The sequence below is a fragment of the Dermacentor silvarum genome, chromosome 4, assembly GCF_013339745.2.
Source record: "Dermacentor silvarum isolate Dsil-2018 chromosome 4, BIME_Dsil_1.4, whole genome shotgun sequence".
NCBI classification, from domain to species: Eukaryota; Metazoa; Arthropoda; class Arachnida; order Ixodida; family Ixodidae; genus Dermacentor; species Dermacentor silvarum.
This window is the reverse complement of record NC_051157.2, coordinates 102,325,982-102,344,509: the sequence shown is the minus strand read 5'-3', so window position 1 is coordinate 102,344,509 and position 18,528 is coordinate 102,325,982. Positions and strand designations below refer to the sequence as shown.

Here is an 18,528-nt window from a genome sequence, read left to right as displayed (position 1 = left end):
CATGGGCATTTGTGCAATCTAGACATGAGGCATTTAGCCTGCGTTGTTCACTGCCATCGCGTTGCATTTGGGATAGTGGGCGCTACTCGACAAATTATATTAGGAGAAAGCAACCTCGCAATAGATCATTTATGCACCGAAAGGCACACTGAAACCCAGTACCTTAGTATAAAAAAATTAGAAGCAACCTAGGTTATTGGATGATGAAGCTAAGGATAGTGTAAGGGATATCATTTTGAAGTAATTCACATTCTTTAACACTGTTCACGCTAGGAGAAGGCTTCATTCTTCGTATTACCGCAGACGGGAAAAGCCTGCCCAGCAGCAAGCGCGTGATGCCCTACCAGAACGGCTCCCTCGTACTGGAGACCGTAAGCCGCAAAGACGACGAAGGGCGTTACTCCTGCACAGTTCGCAACGAGCACGGCAGCGAAGCCCGGAACCACCTCTACCTCAGGGTTCTCGGTGAGTCTGCACGTCATAGTCGTTTCGAACAGGGTCGTGTCCAAGCATGTAGCCATAAAAGTACACGCCACACACTTCCTGTCGCATCGCATGCATTCTTTTTACCGAGCACTGAAGCTTCGCGTGCGAGAGAAACGAAAAAAAAATGGGAGAATAAACGTATGGCGGTCGCCAGTGTCGCGGCTCCCTGTTCGGTACCCCACGTGTTTGTTGCTTGTGTTAGCCAGTTTTAGTCATCTCTTCGTTTGGTGAAGAACGATGTCAAACGAGTGTTTACGTTAAGCATGCTTATAGTATGTCCGGCTTCGTTTTCGCCCCATTTCAAAATTTACCTGAGTCGCAAACAGAAATATCGGGAAATAGTCGTGGATATTGTCTCCACAATCGGCTACAGTTTGTAGCCTGGTGCGCACCTGTTGCTCTGTATTCCCTGCCATGTAGATTCGTTAAACTTGAGCCTCTTAGGTAAGCAACGTTGCTGGCTCGGATAACCGTATTAGAAGAGGAGTAGCTCTTAGAATCTCGCAGCGAAAATTAAAGCAGGCAGAATCTGCCATTTTTTACGTTCCAACTTAAAGCGTATGCAGAAGGCAAAATTTGCGACTGTTGTAAGAGCATGCCTACTCTCCCAAAATCGAGAATGGATTCCCGAAATGCTATAGAGTCCGCAATATCCACCATAAACCTGATATAATGTGCAACCCGCGGTTATTATTACAGAAGGTGGTACATACCTCAAGGCGTCTACGCGACCTCTTGGTTGAATAGAGAGTTTGAACTTGTCCGCCTGCTACGCCGTACTCATGCGCATGTTTTTATTGTTTTAATTGCTTGTTGTTTTTGGACAACTACTTTATTTCTTTGAAGGCAGCAGCGCAACAAAAGAGATAGCATCAGGCGCACGCCGCGCAGAGCACAATCAGCGCTCTGCGTGCCTGTATGCCACTTCTCTGTCCCATGTTTGCCGCTGTCACCTTCAAAGATGTTCTTTTACCAACTAGCTCGGATTCAGGCGTACAACGCCTCTTTTCGTCCGGCAACACGAAATATTCTTCCTCTCTCCTCCTTTCTTTCCTACCTCTCCCGGAACGTGCGCTTTCCTGCAGTGCCACCCTCGATCACGCCCTTCTCGTTTCCTGAGAAACCTCAGCTGGGCTCTCGCGCCAGTGTTACGTGCAGCGTTCCCGACGGCGACCCGCCCATTCGTCTGTCGTGGCTCCGCGACGGCGTACCCCTGGACTCGTCCCCGTCGGCCGGAAGGGAAGGCGTCACGTTTGGTCACGTGGACGACTTCATCTCCACACTGGTGTTCAAGTCCCTGCGCGAGGAGCACACTGCAGTGTACACCTGCCTGGCTGCTAACGAAGCCGCTGCTGTCAACTATTCCGCGCCGCTCGTTGTCTATGGTGAGTACAAATTGAATGCTCTCTTCCAACTAAGGCTTAAGTGATTCTATCACATTGGAGCATTAAACTAAACAGGAAAGCGAGCACTTTGCACCTGAGTGCTGCTAACTATAATTTGTAGATCTGTCGTATCTATGAATAGAGATGTCGTATCTAAAAATAAGGAAACGCGAACGACCGCATTCTTCAGACAATCACTTAGAGCGTCCCAAGTAAATTCGCGTGTTAGCTACTTGTGTTCGCTTCGCGATATAGCTACAGAAGCTTACTTTTCGTCTGCTTAAATCCATTACCCCTTAGCGCACGTCACGCGATCCCATTTGTAGCAATCGCCAATTTCTTTTCGATGCGGCTCAAGAATGTTCTAGAAGGGACAGAGCTAGGTGAGGAGAGATCCTCTCCCTCTTCCACAAGCGGCACTAGCCTATAAATGCTCGAGACGGTTCCAGACACATCTGTAGCGGGGCAGTGGATGATGTCACATCATACCATTTATTTGATGCCGCTTTTGCTCGTGCTTACCTATAGCGTTGAGGTTTTCAGCCTTCGCCTCGCGCCGTTTGGACATTCCAGAAGGTTATAAAGGTCGCCACTCGCCACGTTCGTATGGCGTAGGCCACTTCTTGCTAAGAGAACGCACGAACATGCGAAAGCGACGTGGTGCATTGCGCAATCTATGGAGGGTGGTTGCTGCGGATTGGAATCCAACGAGCCATATTTCGCTGAGCATTTCAGCTCTATGTCCTCAGAATCATCACGGTTGTTGATGTGGTCGTGCTATAAATATGTAAATAAATATGGAATGAGTGCTCTTTAAAATGGGGTTGTAAAGTTTGCAGAAAGACGGTATACATTTGCTTTTTTTTATTTATGCATGCTAGAGTACTCACACGCTGGCGGTTTCGGGCTTTACACTGCCCGTAAGGTAACGCAACATTCAGACGAGCAGACGATAGTATGATCCTTTCCCTGATGGCATAGTAGCTTTCCTGCTAGTCATCATGCTCAACTAGTGACGGCGTTGTCATATTTGAAAATAGCGTGTACGAGCCCACTTTGTTCGTACTATAACATTGGAAATGAAGACGTGGCTCAAATGATGCAAAACATGCACAAGAGACAAGCCCTAGAAGTGTTCAGCTAGATATTTGTATGCACTTGAGCCAGAACAGGTGTCGCCACTAGTAGGGCAAATAAGCAGCGCAGGGAAGCGCGCTTGCGGATTAGAAGAAAAAAAATGTCTATTAATATTTCTGAAACTTCAAAATATTTTGTGAAGAAATTTCGGGGATCCAAATTTGTCTTTTATCACTCAATACTCGCTCGCTCTGTGGCAGCACCACCAAGATGGCGGCTGGAGCCCGCAGACACGACGGTAACGACGGGAGAGCGAGTGATCCTGGACTGCCAGGCCGACGGTACCCCGGAACCTAGGGTTCGTTGGAAGAAGTCGGCAGGTTTGAAGGTTTCCCTCTCGCACCACTCTTTCGCCACTCGGCTGCCTACAGGGCTTTTGCGGTCTTATCTAACGTAAATATATTGTGCGGGTGACGACCTACCGGAAGCTGCGGTTAATTTGGAAATAATTTCACTTTTGCACGTACTGTAACACTATCGATTGTTCACCCCACTCAGCTCTCGCATCTAGTAAACAAACAAAATGGCCAGTGTAGAAGCACGCCTCAAATTATTTTTTTTTTGTAGAATAGCTGCGAGCAGTACAGCTGTTCTTCTTTCGCGAATACGTCCTAAAGACCACTTATGAACACCCCAGCTTGGGTGCGTTACCGTTACATATCTGAATAGGGCTCATTATAGCATGTTAAGCACTAACCACGTTTGTTCAAACGTTAACGAACGAACTACAAAGCATGTTCTGGCGCTCCTGAACTCGTCAGTGCACGTTACTTTGGCATTCTTTGTGCTCAGTCGCTGAGTGCTTGATATTACAAATTTAGCGACAAATACGTAGTTAACTCTAAATTAAGCAGTACAAGGAGCGTTCTTATTTACTATTTCTACTCATCCGCACTTCGATTTCTCCTGCTATCAATTAGTATCAACGTTTCTTCCTGCGTTTATTTTTTGAACTGGTAACTCTGTTCCACTATTAAAGTGTAAGCTAACTCATTTAAAAACAGCAACTGCATTTAAAAAAAACCAGACCTATAGTTATTCACTTCCTAGTGCGGACCCATTCACTTTTTTGTCAGCTATGTAATCTCACAAGTTTGCTAAAAGGATGCAAATTTACTCTTTTTTTTTTTTGAAAATACGTGAACTGTGCTTCCACAAAACTACCACCTATATAAAAGTTGTAACGATGCTGTTGGCCGAATTCGACGTCTTTCTCTACCCTTCACTTGGCATTTGCGCACTCACCTTCTCTTTTCAGGGCCTCAAAGCGCAGAATTCCGCACCGTTATAAGCAGCTCTCGCATGCAAGCGTTGGTGAACGGATCCCTGGTAATCCAAGAAGTGGAGACCTCGGATGCCGGTGGCTATATGTGTGAAGCCTCGAACGGCGTCGGTCTGCCTCTTTACACTGTGGTGCAGGTTAACGTCCACGGTAAGGATTTTCAGAATATAGGTAAAAAAATAAGTTATTAGAACAATTACTAAGTAGGCAGGCACGTGGTAATTTATAAAGGAAAGGTTTACGTCAGAGTGCGTAACATGCTATTCATCAAGTAAAGTAAAAAAAAAGAAATGGACGTTCATCTTGAAAAGAGGCGCCTGTAACGAGGGACTACGCGGACAAGGGAGACAGTGCACATGCTCCGACACCTGAACAATTTATTGGAAGAAAAAGCAAGTGTGGTACATAGGCAACATTTAAAGATACTGCGGTTGCTCGACCAGTATGTCCCCTTCACTCCCTTTATCTAACACGGTGCCTACCTTATGTACATGCTGTTTTTCCAACAAATTGTTCAGTTTTCGGCACGTGTACACTGCCTCCCTTGTTCGCAGGCGGATTTGTTGTTGGTCTAGTTGGTGCTCACTAAACGAAATATTGTAGCGTGAAGGCGACACACAGGCTCACATCATCAACCCTTGTTCGCCTTGTCCCTCGTTTTATGCGCCTCTTTTAAAGATGAACCAGTACCAAGTCGCCCAGTCCGCTACTATTAAGAGATGCTTCTTGGAAAAGCAGCGTACAAAAAGCAGGACGGCTGTTGCTATTACTTTACATCATTGTGAGCTGCTTGTATCTTGCAGAAATCTCTCCAATCGTGTGAATCTCTATCGAGCTGTACTTTTCGTCAAAATGAATGAGAATTCTATTGTTACTTGAACCGATTTTACAAGTAATTGCAACAAAATAAACCGACTGTCGCGCAGAACAAAGCTTCTACTTGCGGTAGCTTCTTATTTAGTATTATTAAACATTTCCTTTTCAAATTAAACAAGTGTGAACGCGATTCTTCTCATTTTAATTTTTGGCCACTACAGCTCCAGCCAAAGTAAGGCAGCGCTTCATGTCCCACATGGCGGGAAGGGGTCAAGTGGTGAAGCTTCGTTGCGAAGCTACGGGAGACGAGCCTATCAGCTTCTTTTGGTCAAAAGACAGCAAGCCGATCAAAGCATTCTCCAATCCCAGGTACGAAATCGAATATGTGACTGTGCATTTGCGTTTAAAATGTAATAGAGCCAAATGGTTATACTTGCAATGCCAAGCAGACATGGCCATACGTGTTTACCTCATCGATTTCGATGCCTGACTTGTTCTCTTGAAGCAGCTTTAGTTTCCTATTAGGTTATTACTGCAAACTACAAGCCAGTTGCCTGCAACATTATTTTAAATTTCTTTTCGCTTGGATCCTAAGAATAAAACGCGAAATTGAGACAGCGTGTATGGTTGTTTGTTTCATCGCTTATAAATGTGCTTGAACAAGTGTGGAGAACTTAAGCAAGACCTCTCCGGTTACAATGAATTACTGCTCCTAAGCAAATTGAGCAAAGTGTTTCAGTCAATAGTGACTCTGTAAAAAATAAGAAGAAAAAAAAAAACTATGATGTCTCAATTCATCAGCATTTACGTATGCCAAATTTAATTGCGTTTGTGAAATGACATGAGGTATTGAAATGTAAATGTGAATTCCTATACTAAAATTAGTGAATTTGTAAATAAACGTTGCACAAACGAGTTCATCCTAACACCTTAGGCATTAATCCCTCAGCGTTCAAATACATGGCATCCCAAGTCAGCACGTTGCCGGATGCAGTCTTCTATAGTTCTCATTTGAGGCCCACTCACTCCGCTTCATACACATCGCCTGCTCGTTAATGGCTTTCGTATCGTGTCATTGGCTGAGTGTTTGAAAAGGTCAAAAGTTGGGGCGCGGTCATCGCGAGGCACAGTTATCGCGCCCCTCTCACCCTCACCACGAATGTTGTACTGTCGTCCCTCCAACGAACGCACGGTCGATGGCGTGCCTACTTCGGTTCCCGCGGCTGCAGGTACACCATCAAAGACCACTCCCGCGAAGAGTCTCCCTGGTCCGAGCTGATGATACTGCTCGCCGAGAAGAATGACACCGGCACCGTCAAATGCGAGGTCTCCAACGCCTACGGGCACGACGAGCAGGTGACCCACCTCTCCATACAAGGTAGGCCTCATCATAATATGGTCGGTGTATATCCGGTGTTTTTCTTTATAATCGTTTTTTCGCAAGAAAGTCAGGAACGAGTCGCTGGGGGAAAAAGAAGCAGTTATTCAGATCGGAAGTTCTTCTCGTGACAGAAACGCGTCTCGCTTTTCTGTTTTCTCAGCGGCAAGTAATATTCTCGCTGGACTTTTCTTATTACCTACTTAGTTCTTTTCCCCGTCATTGTGAAGGTAAGACAACCGTGGCCACTGCCAGTCGTCGGACACTGTGGTGGCACACACAATCGAAGCCAACCCCGCCTTTCAACAACAACTCGTTCTCCCTCTGTAAACATGACAAGGAAATTGTGTTGGCATACTTCCTGCCGCACCACTAGCGTTTGTCGGAAAGTAAATTGTGTTTGCCGCATTTCCTTGCTCTCTGTGCAAATAGTCGCCGTACTAGCAGCGCGCGTGCCAGCTCGCACTGCCGTTCCTTAGTTTTCACTGTTATGGTATGATTTCGAAAAAGAAAACAGCATATCATCGAGAAGTCATTCATGCTATCTTTTGTTTTCGTACTATACTCGGCCTTTGTTCTTCGGCAATATCACGGTCCAGCTCGATACTGAACTTCGTATGATGGTAATCATTGTCACGGTCACGAAGACGACATCACAAAATGTCACAAGCCTAGCGCAGGGGATAGGATAAGATTCGATTTCAAGGAGATGTCTAGACTCCAATAGCTACGTCTCGACTGGCGAGTAGAAGGCAACGTCTTGCTTCGACAAAAATAGTCAGTGCGCTTCAGTGGCACTTCTCTAAATATGCTATTTAAGCACCTTAAGAAAGTTCTTTAATGCAGTGCTCTTGAGTAGGCGCTAAGTGGGCCTCATTACCTAATTAAAGCTTAGGAAGCACTAATTAGCTTTAAAAGAGTATCGAATACTTGGGCCGACAGCCGCAGCGGTCTCTTGCATAGGGTGGCGATGATCATCGCAAAAACTGCAGCCGAAGAAGAGGTTGAAGTGGAGGCAGGCTACTGGACTATGGCGTCGGCCTCGAGGCGCAAGTGGCTTCCTGCGCACAGCACTTTCCTAGGCGTTTGGAGCTAGTTGAACCTGCCGGCAGTGCTAGTTGTGTGCAGCAGGACGAAGAAACCACGAATCGATCGGCGTCCGTTTAGCCTTGCCGTTCATCACCTCCTATGGCGTTCGCCTTCCCTCCTGCGGTTCACGTGGTCTCCGAGTTATCGTTGCGTTCTGCTTCTTTACTTCGCCTCCATTCTTCTGCAGGTTCTTGCGCAACCAGCGTTAGGCTAGATGGCGTGCGTTGTCTATTGAAAAGTGCAAACAGAAAAAGAAAAAAAAACTACGTGTAGCATGACAGCGAAGCAAACACTGGCAACCTTTTGTCATACTTTCGACAAGAATGTTTCAAAAAGCCACGTTTGTGGCGCTGTGGAAACAGCGGCATCCATAGCTAGCCCAGCGATAAAATGTTTACGTATGTTACATGCTCTAAACGCTTTTTATTGGTCCGTTTGGACAGCTCCTCACATTTATTGTTTTGTCTTGGTTGCGTTTTATACACATTCGCAATGTTCTATAGAACACCGCTCAGCGCCCAAATACAAAGGCACCATGGTTATACCAAAAACCTCAATACGCTTACGCTGCGTCACTGTAAACTGCACACGAAGTATATTCCAACATGCTTGAGATTTAAAATCCTTTCTTCGATGAAACTACACCTTTAGGCAAAAAGGCTACGGAATAAAATGGCGTGATACTTTTCCCATGAAGCAATTGCATAGGTTCTAACTAAAAAAAATCACATAAGGAGGAGTGTTCGCATGCACAAAAATATAAAGGGCTCACGCAGGAGCGTCATGGGAAAGACAAGTGCCCCCCCAAAACCTATTGATCAGTACAAACACAGTCACGCTTTAGTGCAGCTGACAATTTGTTGGAATATCTATAAAGTGGCAAGGTCAAGCGTTCCTAATTTCTACAGAAATAGGTTAGTCAGAGAGGAACGGCTGCTCGTGCAGCACGCATCCGTGCTCAGCCCGCAACACGTGGTCAGTGCGCTGCCCGTTTTATAAGAGAGCCGCTGAGATTATGAAACTTTATGATAATGAATAATTATCTGGCAAGTGATGATGTACCAAAAAAAATGAGTACTTCATTGAGGCAGCATCACGCTGTAGCTAGCCGTTTTTGTAGGCAGTTGCGAGGAGACAAAAGGTGGGAATATTTGTTCGAAGCCATGCGAAGCGCGTAGCAGAACCAGGAGACTGTGCGGGCCAGAGATAGTGAACGAGAGCGGTAAAATCAAGAAAAAGCCGTTACAAATCGACGGCAACGGAGAACTGTCTCTTTTGGTGTTCTAAGGAAACGCGCTGGATCGCCTAACTGCGTCTATATATGTGCACCTAAACTAGGTGCATTGATCTCGTGCTCTACACAAACTGAAAGGTTTATGGAAAGGGAAGCGTGCAGATGCTTTCAAAGTAAGCCATAGATGAAAAAGAAAAGAGTTATATAGTACAATATCACTTGATAGCGTAGACGCTGGGATAATCCGGATTTTTTAGATGCGAGAGCATCTTATGCTCGGGGCAGTGTTCGTTCTGCGGTGGCCGCACCCATACTGCGCATGCGCAACTCTCCCTCATTCTCCTCTCCTACGCAGGTGTGCGCTCTCCTCCTCCCCTCTCCCCTCTCCGCCACAGGTGCGGCGCAGCGAATCATTGCATATAACCCTCTCCCTCTCTCTCTAAGGGTACGCCGGTAGGCGGCGCAAGTGTCACGGCGCAGTATAAAGCGCGCGTTCGCTGTGCTTCCGTCATTCTCTCTCTGTGCAACGATGTGCGAAACGCCATGAACAACGTCAACGTCGGCGCTAGTTGCAGCGGCAGCGCCACCGCCGCGGAGCAGAGGAAGGCTCGGGAAGCCAAACGTAAACGTCAGCGTCGGCAAGCGGACCCCGAACTTCGGGCCAGGGAAGCCGAACGTAAACGTCAACATCGACAGGAAACTTCTACGGGAGCTCGGCACGCCGAAGTGGAACGTCAGCGTTATCAAGCCGACCCCGAACTCCGGGCTCGGAAAGTCGAAGTGCAACGGCCGCGTCGAGCGGCAGCTCCCGATCCTGAAGCGACGAGGCAACGCGAGTCTGCGGCCAGAGCAGCAACACGTTCGAGGCCATTACAACGCCCGGGCTTCGACGGTGCTGACGCGCGGTTCAAGCGCGACTTCCTTGATCGGAGCTTCGGGCACAGTTGGAACGTGTGCGACCGGCTTTGGTTCGACCGCAACCTTTGCGATGCATTTCCCGAGATCACAAGCAACACACCACCATCAGGGGAACGTGCATAGACCTCGTCTTTGCAAATTTCAAACTCGACCCTCTTTAGCAAGACCCATTGAGGCTACACTTCCCCGACCACAAAGGCATCGTCTTCAAGATACCGCGCGCACCGACGCTAGGAATCACGTACGATCTCTAAATAAAGACGCAACAACCCCGTACAAACGTCTCCTCTTTTCTCCATACATTCTCTCACTCTAACTTTCATTGGGTTGTGTTGCCAAGTGAAACGAAACGGAAACTCGGTGCGCACCCCCCGCGATGCTTTCGCATCCCACCATGGTTGCCTCTTAGGGTGAGATGATGTGATTTTTTTTTTCAGCCTTGAATCAATGAACTCTCCTCGTATTGGGCTTTCAATTTCCCATTCACGCATTCGCTCCTATTTCATTTATTGTAATCAACACTGTGCCTTTGTCCTCCATGCAAATAAAAGAACTTACTGCACATACGCATGTTTAAACCTGTGACCGAAGTTGCGCGCCATCATGTGTGTATTTTTCTCCAAGACAGGCCCGATGAGCCCCCCAGGCCGGAAGCGCTCAACGTGCTCAGCCGATCTGTAACCGTTTTGTGGAAAAGTCCCAGCGACGGGAACTCGCCCATCACCAAGTACATCGTACAATACAAGAGGAGCATCGGTAGGCTTCTTTGTTCAAAGCTGTCCACTGAAATCACGAGAATGATTATTTTTGAAACCATGATTTGGCGCCTTCAACAGTATAACTTTTCTAGGAACAGAGGCAACTTGTTCACAGGACGTTACATATATGTGCTCTGTGACAATATTTTGTGATATTTTTGTGAGTCGACAGAAAAAAAATGCGTGCAATTCGCTGCATTCTGTATTAGAGGGTTGATCGAGCTACACGTTGAACCAGCACAAGAACCGCACATGTGCTCTGTTCCACAAAACTGGGTCTCTATTTGAAATGAATGTCGTAAAATTTGCAAGTATATGAAACCAGTTGGTGAAGGGATGAATGGAATAAAGGAAGAAATGATATTAAACGTTACAGCATTTTTCTTCGTGGCTGTTCAAAAAACAAAAGGCATTCTCTACCTCTAAGCAAACTTCAGCATCTGCATGTATGACGCAGGCAATTCTTGAACAGATTTTTTTGTTTTGTTTTGTAAGCTACTTGACAATTTCCAACTATATTTGACTCACCATAAGCAGTGTATATTTACTTTTTTTGAGACGCTGCCGGTATGCAGGTACGGAGATGCATGGCACGTACGAATACTAAGCACAATGCTAGGGTATTTTCAAAGTTCGTCTTTGTTGAATTATGGATGTGAACTGCCCCAGCCTTTCAGTTGCTTTTGTTCTGGCACCTTGTTTCTCGACTACTTTATTATTATGGCTTAGAAAACAGTTTGCAACCTTTTATGGCGTTTATAATGCAATAAGTATTCCTGCCATTGATCAGAATCGGTAAAATACGCTTAGTAACATCAAAGTGTATGTTCGACCATCTTATGTTCCCAAATGCCACGGCATCTACGCTGCCGTCAACAAACGCCTGCACTCCGTCTCGTTTTCCTCGTCAATCACTCTCAGAGTCTTGGGAGAAGCAGCTAAGCGAAATGGTTGCCGAGGCTGACCAGAGCCAGGTGACGGTACAGGATCTGCATCCACTCACCGAGTACAACTTTCGGGTCCTCGCTGAGAATGCCATTGGTATCGGACCACCCAGTGAGGCGTTGACCGTCATCACTGATGGCGAAGGTGAGTGCTTGAGCAGATTGCATTCACAATTAGAGCGCGTCCAGGTAATGAGTGCTTTTGCAGCCCCTTTAACGGCTTTACCGAGCTTTGCTATTGTTCCTTTCAAGTGTCACACAAGTACTATTAACAGTCGCACATTGCTTCATGCTACACAGTTAAAGGCATGTGGTAAGTTATATTTGCGCGTTTTTATAGTTAATACGTAGGGCTGTTGTGCTGCCGGTAATTATTAAGACGAAAAAATATTTTGCTTTTAGGAAGTGATTGATATTTGCGGATACGGAGTTCAGCACGAAAATATGGCCAAACTGTGCTAAAACTAATTACAGGATTCGACAAAAAAAACTTACCGCAGTCATTGGCGTAAGAAAATTAGTCCAAGAAATAAAAAACATTGTACGAAGCAGAAACCTTGAGCATCACAGTCGCAGTGCTTCCTGTCAGGAAAAGAAATTTTTTCTTGTGTTGAAATGATTCTCGAGGTGAGTGTAAATGGTATAATATGACAAATAAGCCGATACGTCAGACGGTTGAAGACAGCACTACACTCGGCAAGCCTAACACGTATTCAAAAGAGTTTGAGAAAAAAAAACAGAAAATACCAATACTTTTCATGTACAGGTATACAATTTCTTGTAATGCAAGAGACTGTTTTAAAACGTTTGCTCACCTAGGACTTTTCTTACTTCTTTGTTCTATCCGCACTGTACTACGGGAATCTCCTACTGCCAGTTTTCAGGCATACCCTACTCGTGTTACTATTGTAGTCGCGAAAATGAAACTCCTCAGCATTCGTCGCTCTAACTCTTTCAGTGCCTGCAACTCCACCACAAAGCGTGAAGGTGACGGCAGTCAGCTCAAGAAAAGTGGAGGTATCATGGAAGGTGAGATGCTTCTAATGCTCACTGCGGCACATCATCACAGCTAATAGGTTAGTGCTGAGGTAGATCTCTTCGAATGCTAATGCAGTGGCGTGTAAGCTGCTTTTTAAGTACCCAGAATCAAAAAGAGAGAATATCTGATGTGCCGAGAGACACGAGGTCTCCTCGATGAAGAGGCTCAGATCCGCTGTTATATATTATTCGCTGCATACCAATGTTTCGTTAATAAATCGTTATCTTTTCTGGCCAAAGCTACATTCATTTTTTTCTGTAAACTGGTGCAAAGGAGGGATCACTGTGTGTTATGCATGTTCTCTTTTCAACCAGGGCTATAGATAACAAACTAGCTAATTGCATTGGTATGTTTGTATGTTAAATGGTAGGGGGCCTGAAAACCGTACAGCTTCTAAATACCGCGGTCTTTCAAACAATCCAACATGCTTTGACGTCCTTCTCAATCTGCGAATCACCGTCGTGCAGCCGCCGCCAGTGCACCTGCAGTATGGTGAAATTCAGGGATATTATGTGGGCTACCGTGTGCACGGTTCCACCGAGCCGTACGTCTTCAAGACTGTCACCGGCAGCTCGTCGTCGCTGGGAAAGCCCGTCACACGCTGCGTTGTGGATAACCTACAGCGCGCCACTGCCTATGCCGTCGTGGTGCAAGCATTCAACGACAAAGGGGCGGGACCACTCTCCGACGAGATCATGGTGCAGACACACGAGCAAGGTCAGTGCCTTTTGCGCAGAAAGGGTCGGGGGGGGGGGGGGGGGGGCGTGCTATGACACGGGCATTTGCGGCCGCTATTTCAAAACGAATCTTCTGCAACCCAGCAGTCTTGTTTGCATTTTTGGCTCTGTAATATCTGCCCGGCAGTTTACGTTCATTTTATGTCTACTTAGTAGTAAGCCAGAAAGTAACCCCAAGTTTACCGAAAACCGAAGTCTAATGTAACGTATAAGTTACTGTTTAGCGCCGAAGAGACCTCTTTGATTGCAGACAAGACAAGACACAGCTGTACTTTTTTTTAGAATTATCGCAGTACTGAGCTATATCGACAAATATATATATTTATTCATATAACACTGGTTGTACTCATTAATGAAGCCATGTTTTCGTTAATTCCAACCTAATCTTGTTGTCCGAATTAGCGAGCAGGTTCAACCGAATGCAATAATTTAAAGCCTTACTGAAGACGGCAGTTGGAAGCGGAATTAAGCTGACAGACCATCAGTGTTCTATCTTATTCTCGAACAAGATTGCGAGGAATTCCACACAATGAATACACTTTACACGGGTGGCAGCGCAAACAAACAATTCCACGTAATAGTCGATATTAAAGAAATCGTTCTGCGGCCGTCTATTTGAAAACAATACCTCAATAACTTTGCCGATGAAATTAACAAGCTAAGACGAAATAACATCAAAACAGTGGCAGCAACGTACGTTTCAGCTACGCAGAGCTTTTTTTTTCCTGTTCTATGACATAATCAAGTGCTACCATTTTTTCAAATAAAACAACTAATTTAGTTCATGGGGGCACTTTCTGTAGTAATAAAGATATTTTCGAAACGTAGACTCGCACAGTGAGGACTCGTGGCGTGTGCTGTCCTCAGTACACGAGGGAATCCGCTCATTCTATAGCAGAAGCACTTTGAATTTGCGCTGAAGCACCCAAAATATTGAATTTTCTGGACGAGCTTTCTATGACTGTGCCCTTTTATCGCTAAAGCAATGCGATTATATCCCTTATGCGCAGATCCACCACCACCACCTCTCGTCACTGTAGCATCCAAAACGACCGACTCCATCGAACTGAGCTGGACACCGCAAGATGAAGGGAACGAAGTCGTGGAAGGTCAGCAATGCTAACTAGCTTCACAAAAATGCTCGTACTATGTAAAGTTAGAAACATGTGTTTATTCGCATGCGATAAGGGTGTGCGACGTTCTCATAAACATTTGTGCTCGTGAAGTAGAGTTTGATACGCACTCAGTCGGCGTGTAATTCTTCGGCTCATTTAAAATTTTGTTCGGCCAGAAAGTTCAGTCGCAGAGTTGAGACCACTTTACCTAAATGTGAAACGACTTTAATTCGTCGAATGCCTCATTGTAAGTATATTTGAAACTTCCTCAAATATGCGCAATTCATGCATTTAGCATAAATCGAAAATAAGCTGTTCGTGGCAGCAGCTGAGCGCGTCGCATGGTGTACAAAATTTTTGAGCTCGAACACTTTCCATGCTACGCCTAATAATAACCTACAATGTGTTCAACAAAACTCAACTGAATGTATCACTCTGCGTAGATGATTTCAGACGGTCGTACGCCGGGACATCAGTACATCGCGCTGCTGAGCGTCTTTTCGTTCCTCTAGAGGTGAAGCTTAGCGAAATCTCTGTATAATATACTCGTATATATGCATCCATATGACATATGAAGGCGCCGTCAAATCAATAAAACGACAACAAATTTCTATAGGAACTTTTGTAAGAGGATACATTGAACATTTCCTCGACGGCAGTGCTCAGCTATGAGTACGATAGATTCGCGAGTTTCCACACGATGCAATAAATGACATGTAGGTGGCAGCCAGACTTTAGGCGTAGACTCGTGGAGGTTTGTGAAAGTCTAGTTGCGCGAGCACGTAGGGACGTCGACGAGAAGATTATGCACTCCTCGCTGACGTGTTGCCTTGCTAGGGCACCTCCATTCGGTGCCTCGTTGGGTGCGTGAGTGCGTTTCACTGACGCCTTGCTATGTCAACGTCGACGGTGTTGAGCCGGTATGCCGTGCCAGGCCCCTTCAGTCCTGCTCGCAGCACCTGCGCTCAGGCATCCTTGTTGTACCGATAAAGGCACGCACGCCTGATTGTTTGCCGTACTCGTCCGTATATAGTACGCCGTATAGTTGGCGTTAACGTTATTCGTCCGCAAAAGCATTACATATCCACCCGAAGAGTGCATCAGGGGAAGAACGAAAAAACTACTAGAAATAGCAAATCCTTAGCTCTAAAATTATTGCAGCAATAACAAAACTATAGTGCAAGCATCGAGCATTGTACAGCTATAGTGGAAGCAATGATTTGACTGTTGGCATACTAAGGCGCGATAAATGATTGTTGTCATTCCGTTTGCCTGTAAATGGGGGTTTTTGTTTTTATGTGCCACAATATTTTTACCAATTTCCACGTAGTTTCCATGTGAGTCCTAATATCATTTTCGTAAACGTCTCACTTCGTGTTTAATGCGTCCTTGTGTCCATTTTCGTATAGATTTAAAAGCTTTAGCAACAGCTACCACGTAAGAACGAACGACATATACAGTTCACACGAGTGATTTATTTCTGCATGAAGGGAAGAAAAACGTGATTTTCTGTGGTTACTGTGGCAACAAACTACGACAGATGGGCCCTTTAGCTAAACTTGCGGATTTTATCGAAACCTTAAAGCAAGAAAATAATAAACCGAGGGTTAAAATTCGTTTTTAGACCTATATTTCACACGTACCAGATCACACCTCTCTGTCCCACGACTCCTGCGTGGACTGAACCTGTGCTAACTCATATCTTGTATACACGGCTACGAGGCGCTGCAGTAGCGAACGATCATGAAAGGACTGGCGAAGACTACGATCGCCAATAGTCGCGCACACGGGCTTCATCTTGTATGCCTGTCTTCTGCCCATTGTATGTAGCGTGTAAATGTATTGACAAGCGTATTTTCTCCCCGTAACATGCTCAGCACCTCCACCAAAATGTTAGGGTGAGAAAATTGCGCCTCGTAGCAATACCTAATTCCTGTCCAACATGTGTAAATATGAGCCTCTTGTGCGTTTTGTTTCGCGTTGCTACGCAGGCTACGTTGCCCGCTACCGCACACAGGAAGGGCTCGAGTGGAGCGAAGTTTCCATCAGTCCTGACAAGCGGAGCTACCTGTTCGAAGGCCTGCAGTGCGGCAGCACTTATTCTTTGTCTGTACTCAGCTTCAACCGCAACGGACGCAGCGAGCCCGAAGAGCTACTGCAAGTCAAGACAGAGGGAACAGGTACATCCCCAACGAATACGTTGTATCACAGAGCTGGTCCGAGTAGATAAGTCTGCCAAACTGCGTGTCGTTACGAAATATTGCGCGTAATGCTCGCTACGGGTGCGATCGATTACATTTATATCACCTTCACAGAGTAGCATTGTCATCACCTGGTATTTCAATTCGGTACTGTTAAGCGCAACAGCTCTAACAAGGGTTCAAACGTCTTTGTAATATCACGTTTAATGTAGGTTCCGGCGGCGTCAAACGTGTACGAACTGCGACATCGGAGAAGGCCGTGATTTCCTGACCAGTTTGCGACACTATCCACTTAATTCGTACAACAGCATTTGGTGCTTGTACACAATTACAGGCTGGAAATATAAATGCTAAGCTACGCGTCCGGGTTGCGGAGGCCTTCCGCTTTTTTTACAGATCTCGCGGTCCGTAAACTTTTGACGTGGACTGTAACACTACTTTGGAAATCTCAAGGTTATATCGCGAACAAACGAAGGTTGTCCGGTGTGCAAAAGTTCTAATTATTGGATGTTTTCGCAATGTTCACTAAGATTCTACACCTAAAAAAATATATCTATGAAGCTTTCTTTACTGCGATGGCGGCGACACCACCGAGTATTACGAGCTCGGGAGTAAGGCAAATGGAAGCCCTGTTTCTAGGCGCCCGCTATTGTTCAATATGCGTACGCGAAACACGAACTCACGTTTGACGCCTTACGGCGGCATCCTCTTGCGTTGTTGAGTAAGCTTGTGCTGACGCGCCTAGCATATTATTTTGCGGTGTGGCCACCTAGTATCATAATCACTGTGCTCCTCCGATGTGCGCTCGTACGCTACTTTATCCTGAACAAATGACATGTCGCTGATGCATGAGGCATCCTCACAAGCCTATCTGAATTTTACAGAAAGATTTCGCCCAGTCGACGGGCGGCGATAGCTAATAAGCTCTCTTGTAGCAGCTATTTCTTAGTTAGGGTCAGAGGAGCAATGAAATGTCGAAGGCCGCATGCACGCCTTCACTAAGACTCCCTCGGCTTTTGGTTTCCTGGGTAGCACCCCAGGCTCCCTCGCCAAAGGCGGCTGTACTGCCCAACGTGACCAGTCTTGGCTTGGTGCTATCCGCTTGGCGTGACGGCGGCTGCCCCATCAGCCACTTCCTGGTTCAGTACCGGCCCCGTGACGAACTAGATTGGACGCTGCTGTCGTCTCGGGTGCTCCCCGACCGAGACGTGGTGATCGTCGGAGACATGGCACCTGGAACCTGGTACCAGCTGCTCGTGGTCGCCTACAACAGCGCCGGCTCCACCAAAGCAGAGCTACACAGTCGCTACGCTAACGCTCGCAGGAAGTGAGTGGAACACGTGATGTCATTTAGTCAGTTTGATGCGCAATGAATGCTCGAATGTATATATATTTATTAATATATATTATATATATATATATATATATATATATATATATATATTCTCGGACGGAAATTTGCCTGGAGTTTCCTTTGGTAGCGCAATAAAAACAATGTGTGTATGGCTCAGGCCAGGAGACATGGGCTTTGACTTCCCCGCTTCCAGATCCGCTAGAACCGGACAAAATATCGGAGGCTGGACGCGACAGCAGCAGCCCTAGGTACCGCAGCTTGTCCATCATCGTACCTATCTGCTGCTCCATCATTGTCCTCATGGCCGTCACTGTGGCCATCATGGTGCTCGTCTGCAGGAGAAGGTCTTCCGGAACACCTCCATCAGCCATCAGTACTTATGAAGGTACGACTGCTTGCCTTCACTTTCTTCGCTCTGCACGCGCGCAACAACGCTCTAAAACGGTGAAACGGTGAGCGGATCGTAAATATCAATGTTGACGAGGACGTTTTGCCTGCAGCATAGTAGTTATATACGAAAATGATTTATTGCGCTGTTTTCACAATCTGCAACGTAATATGTAGAAGCTTTCACGTCATATACTGCGTACGGCAGGATAATCCAACAGTTCGATTGTAGCTAATCCTCCATATATGACACCAAGGATACTGTCAT

At 46.0% G+C, this 18,528-nt stretch overlaps 1 protein-coding gene across 1 annotated transcript in view; it reads left to right on the top strand.

The window, feature by feature from the left end:
- LOC119448799 (Down syndrome cell adhesion molecule-like protein Dscam2) overlaps nt 1-18,246 on the top strand; it is a 117,351-nt gene extending 99,105 nt beyond the window's left edge. The window contains exons 9-22 of the mRNA XM_037712014.2: nt 304-465; nt 1,572-1,871; nt 3,209-3,328; nt 4,267-4,440; nt 5,328-5,475; nt 6,336-6,484; nt 10,350-10,481; nt 11,405-11,572; nt 12,386-12,456; nt 12,934-13,183; nt 14,214-14,312; nt 16,310-16,498; nt 17,552-17,846; nt 18,067-18,246. Coding sequence (XP_037567942.1) covers nt 304-465; nt 1,572-1,871; nt 3,209-3,328; nt 4,267-4,440; nt 5,328-5,475; nt 6,336-6,484; nt 10,350-10,481; nt 11,405-11,572; nt 12,386-12,456; nt 12,934-13,183; nt 14,214-14,312; nt 16,310-16,498; nt 17,552-17,846; nt 18,067-18,121 — 2,312 coding nt within the window. The 3' untranslated portion in view covers nt 18,122-18,246. The remainder of the gene's footprint in view (nt 1-303; nt 466-1,571; nt 1,872-3,208; nt 3,329-4,266; nt 4,441-5,327; nt 5,476-6,335; nt 6,485-10,349; nt 10,482-11,404; nt 11,573-12,385; nt 12,457-12,933; nt 13,184-14,213; nt 14,313-16,309; nt 16,499-17,551; nt 17,847-18,066) is intronic.
- The last annotated feature ends 282 nt before the right edge of the window (nt 18,247-18,528 follow it).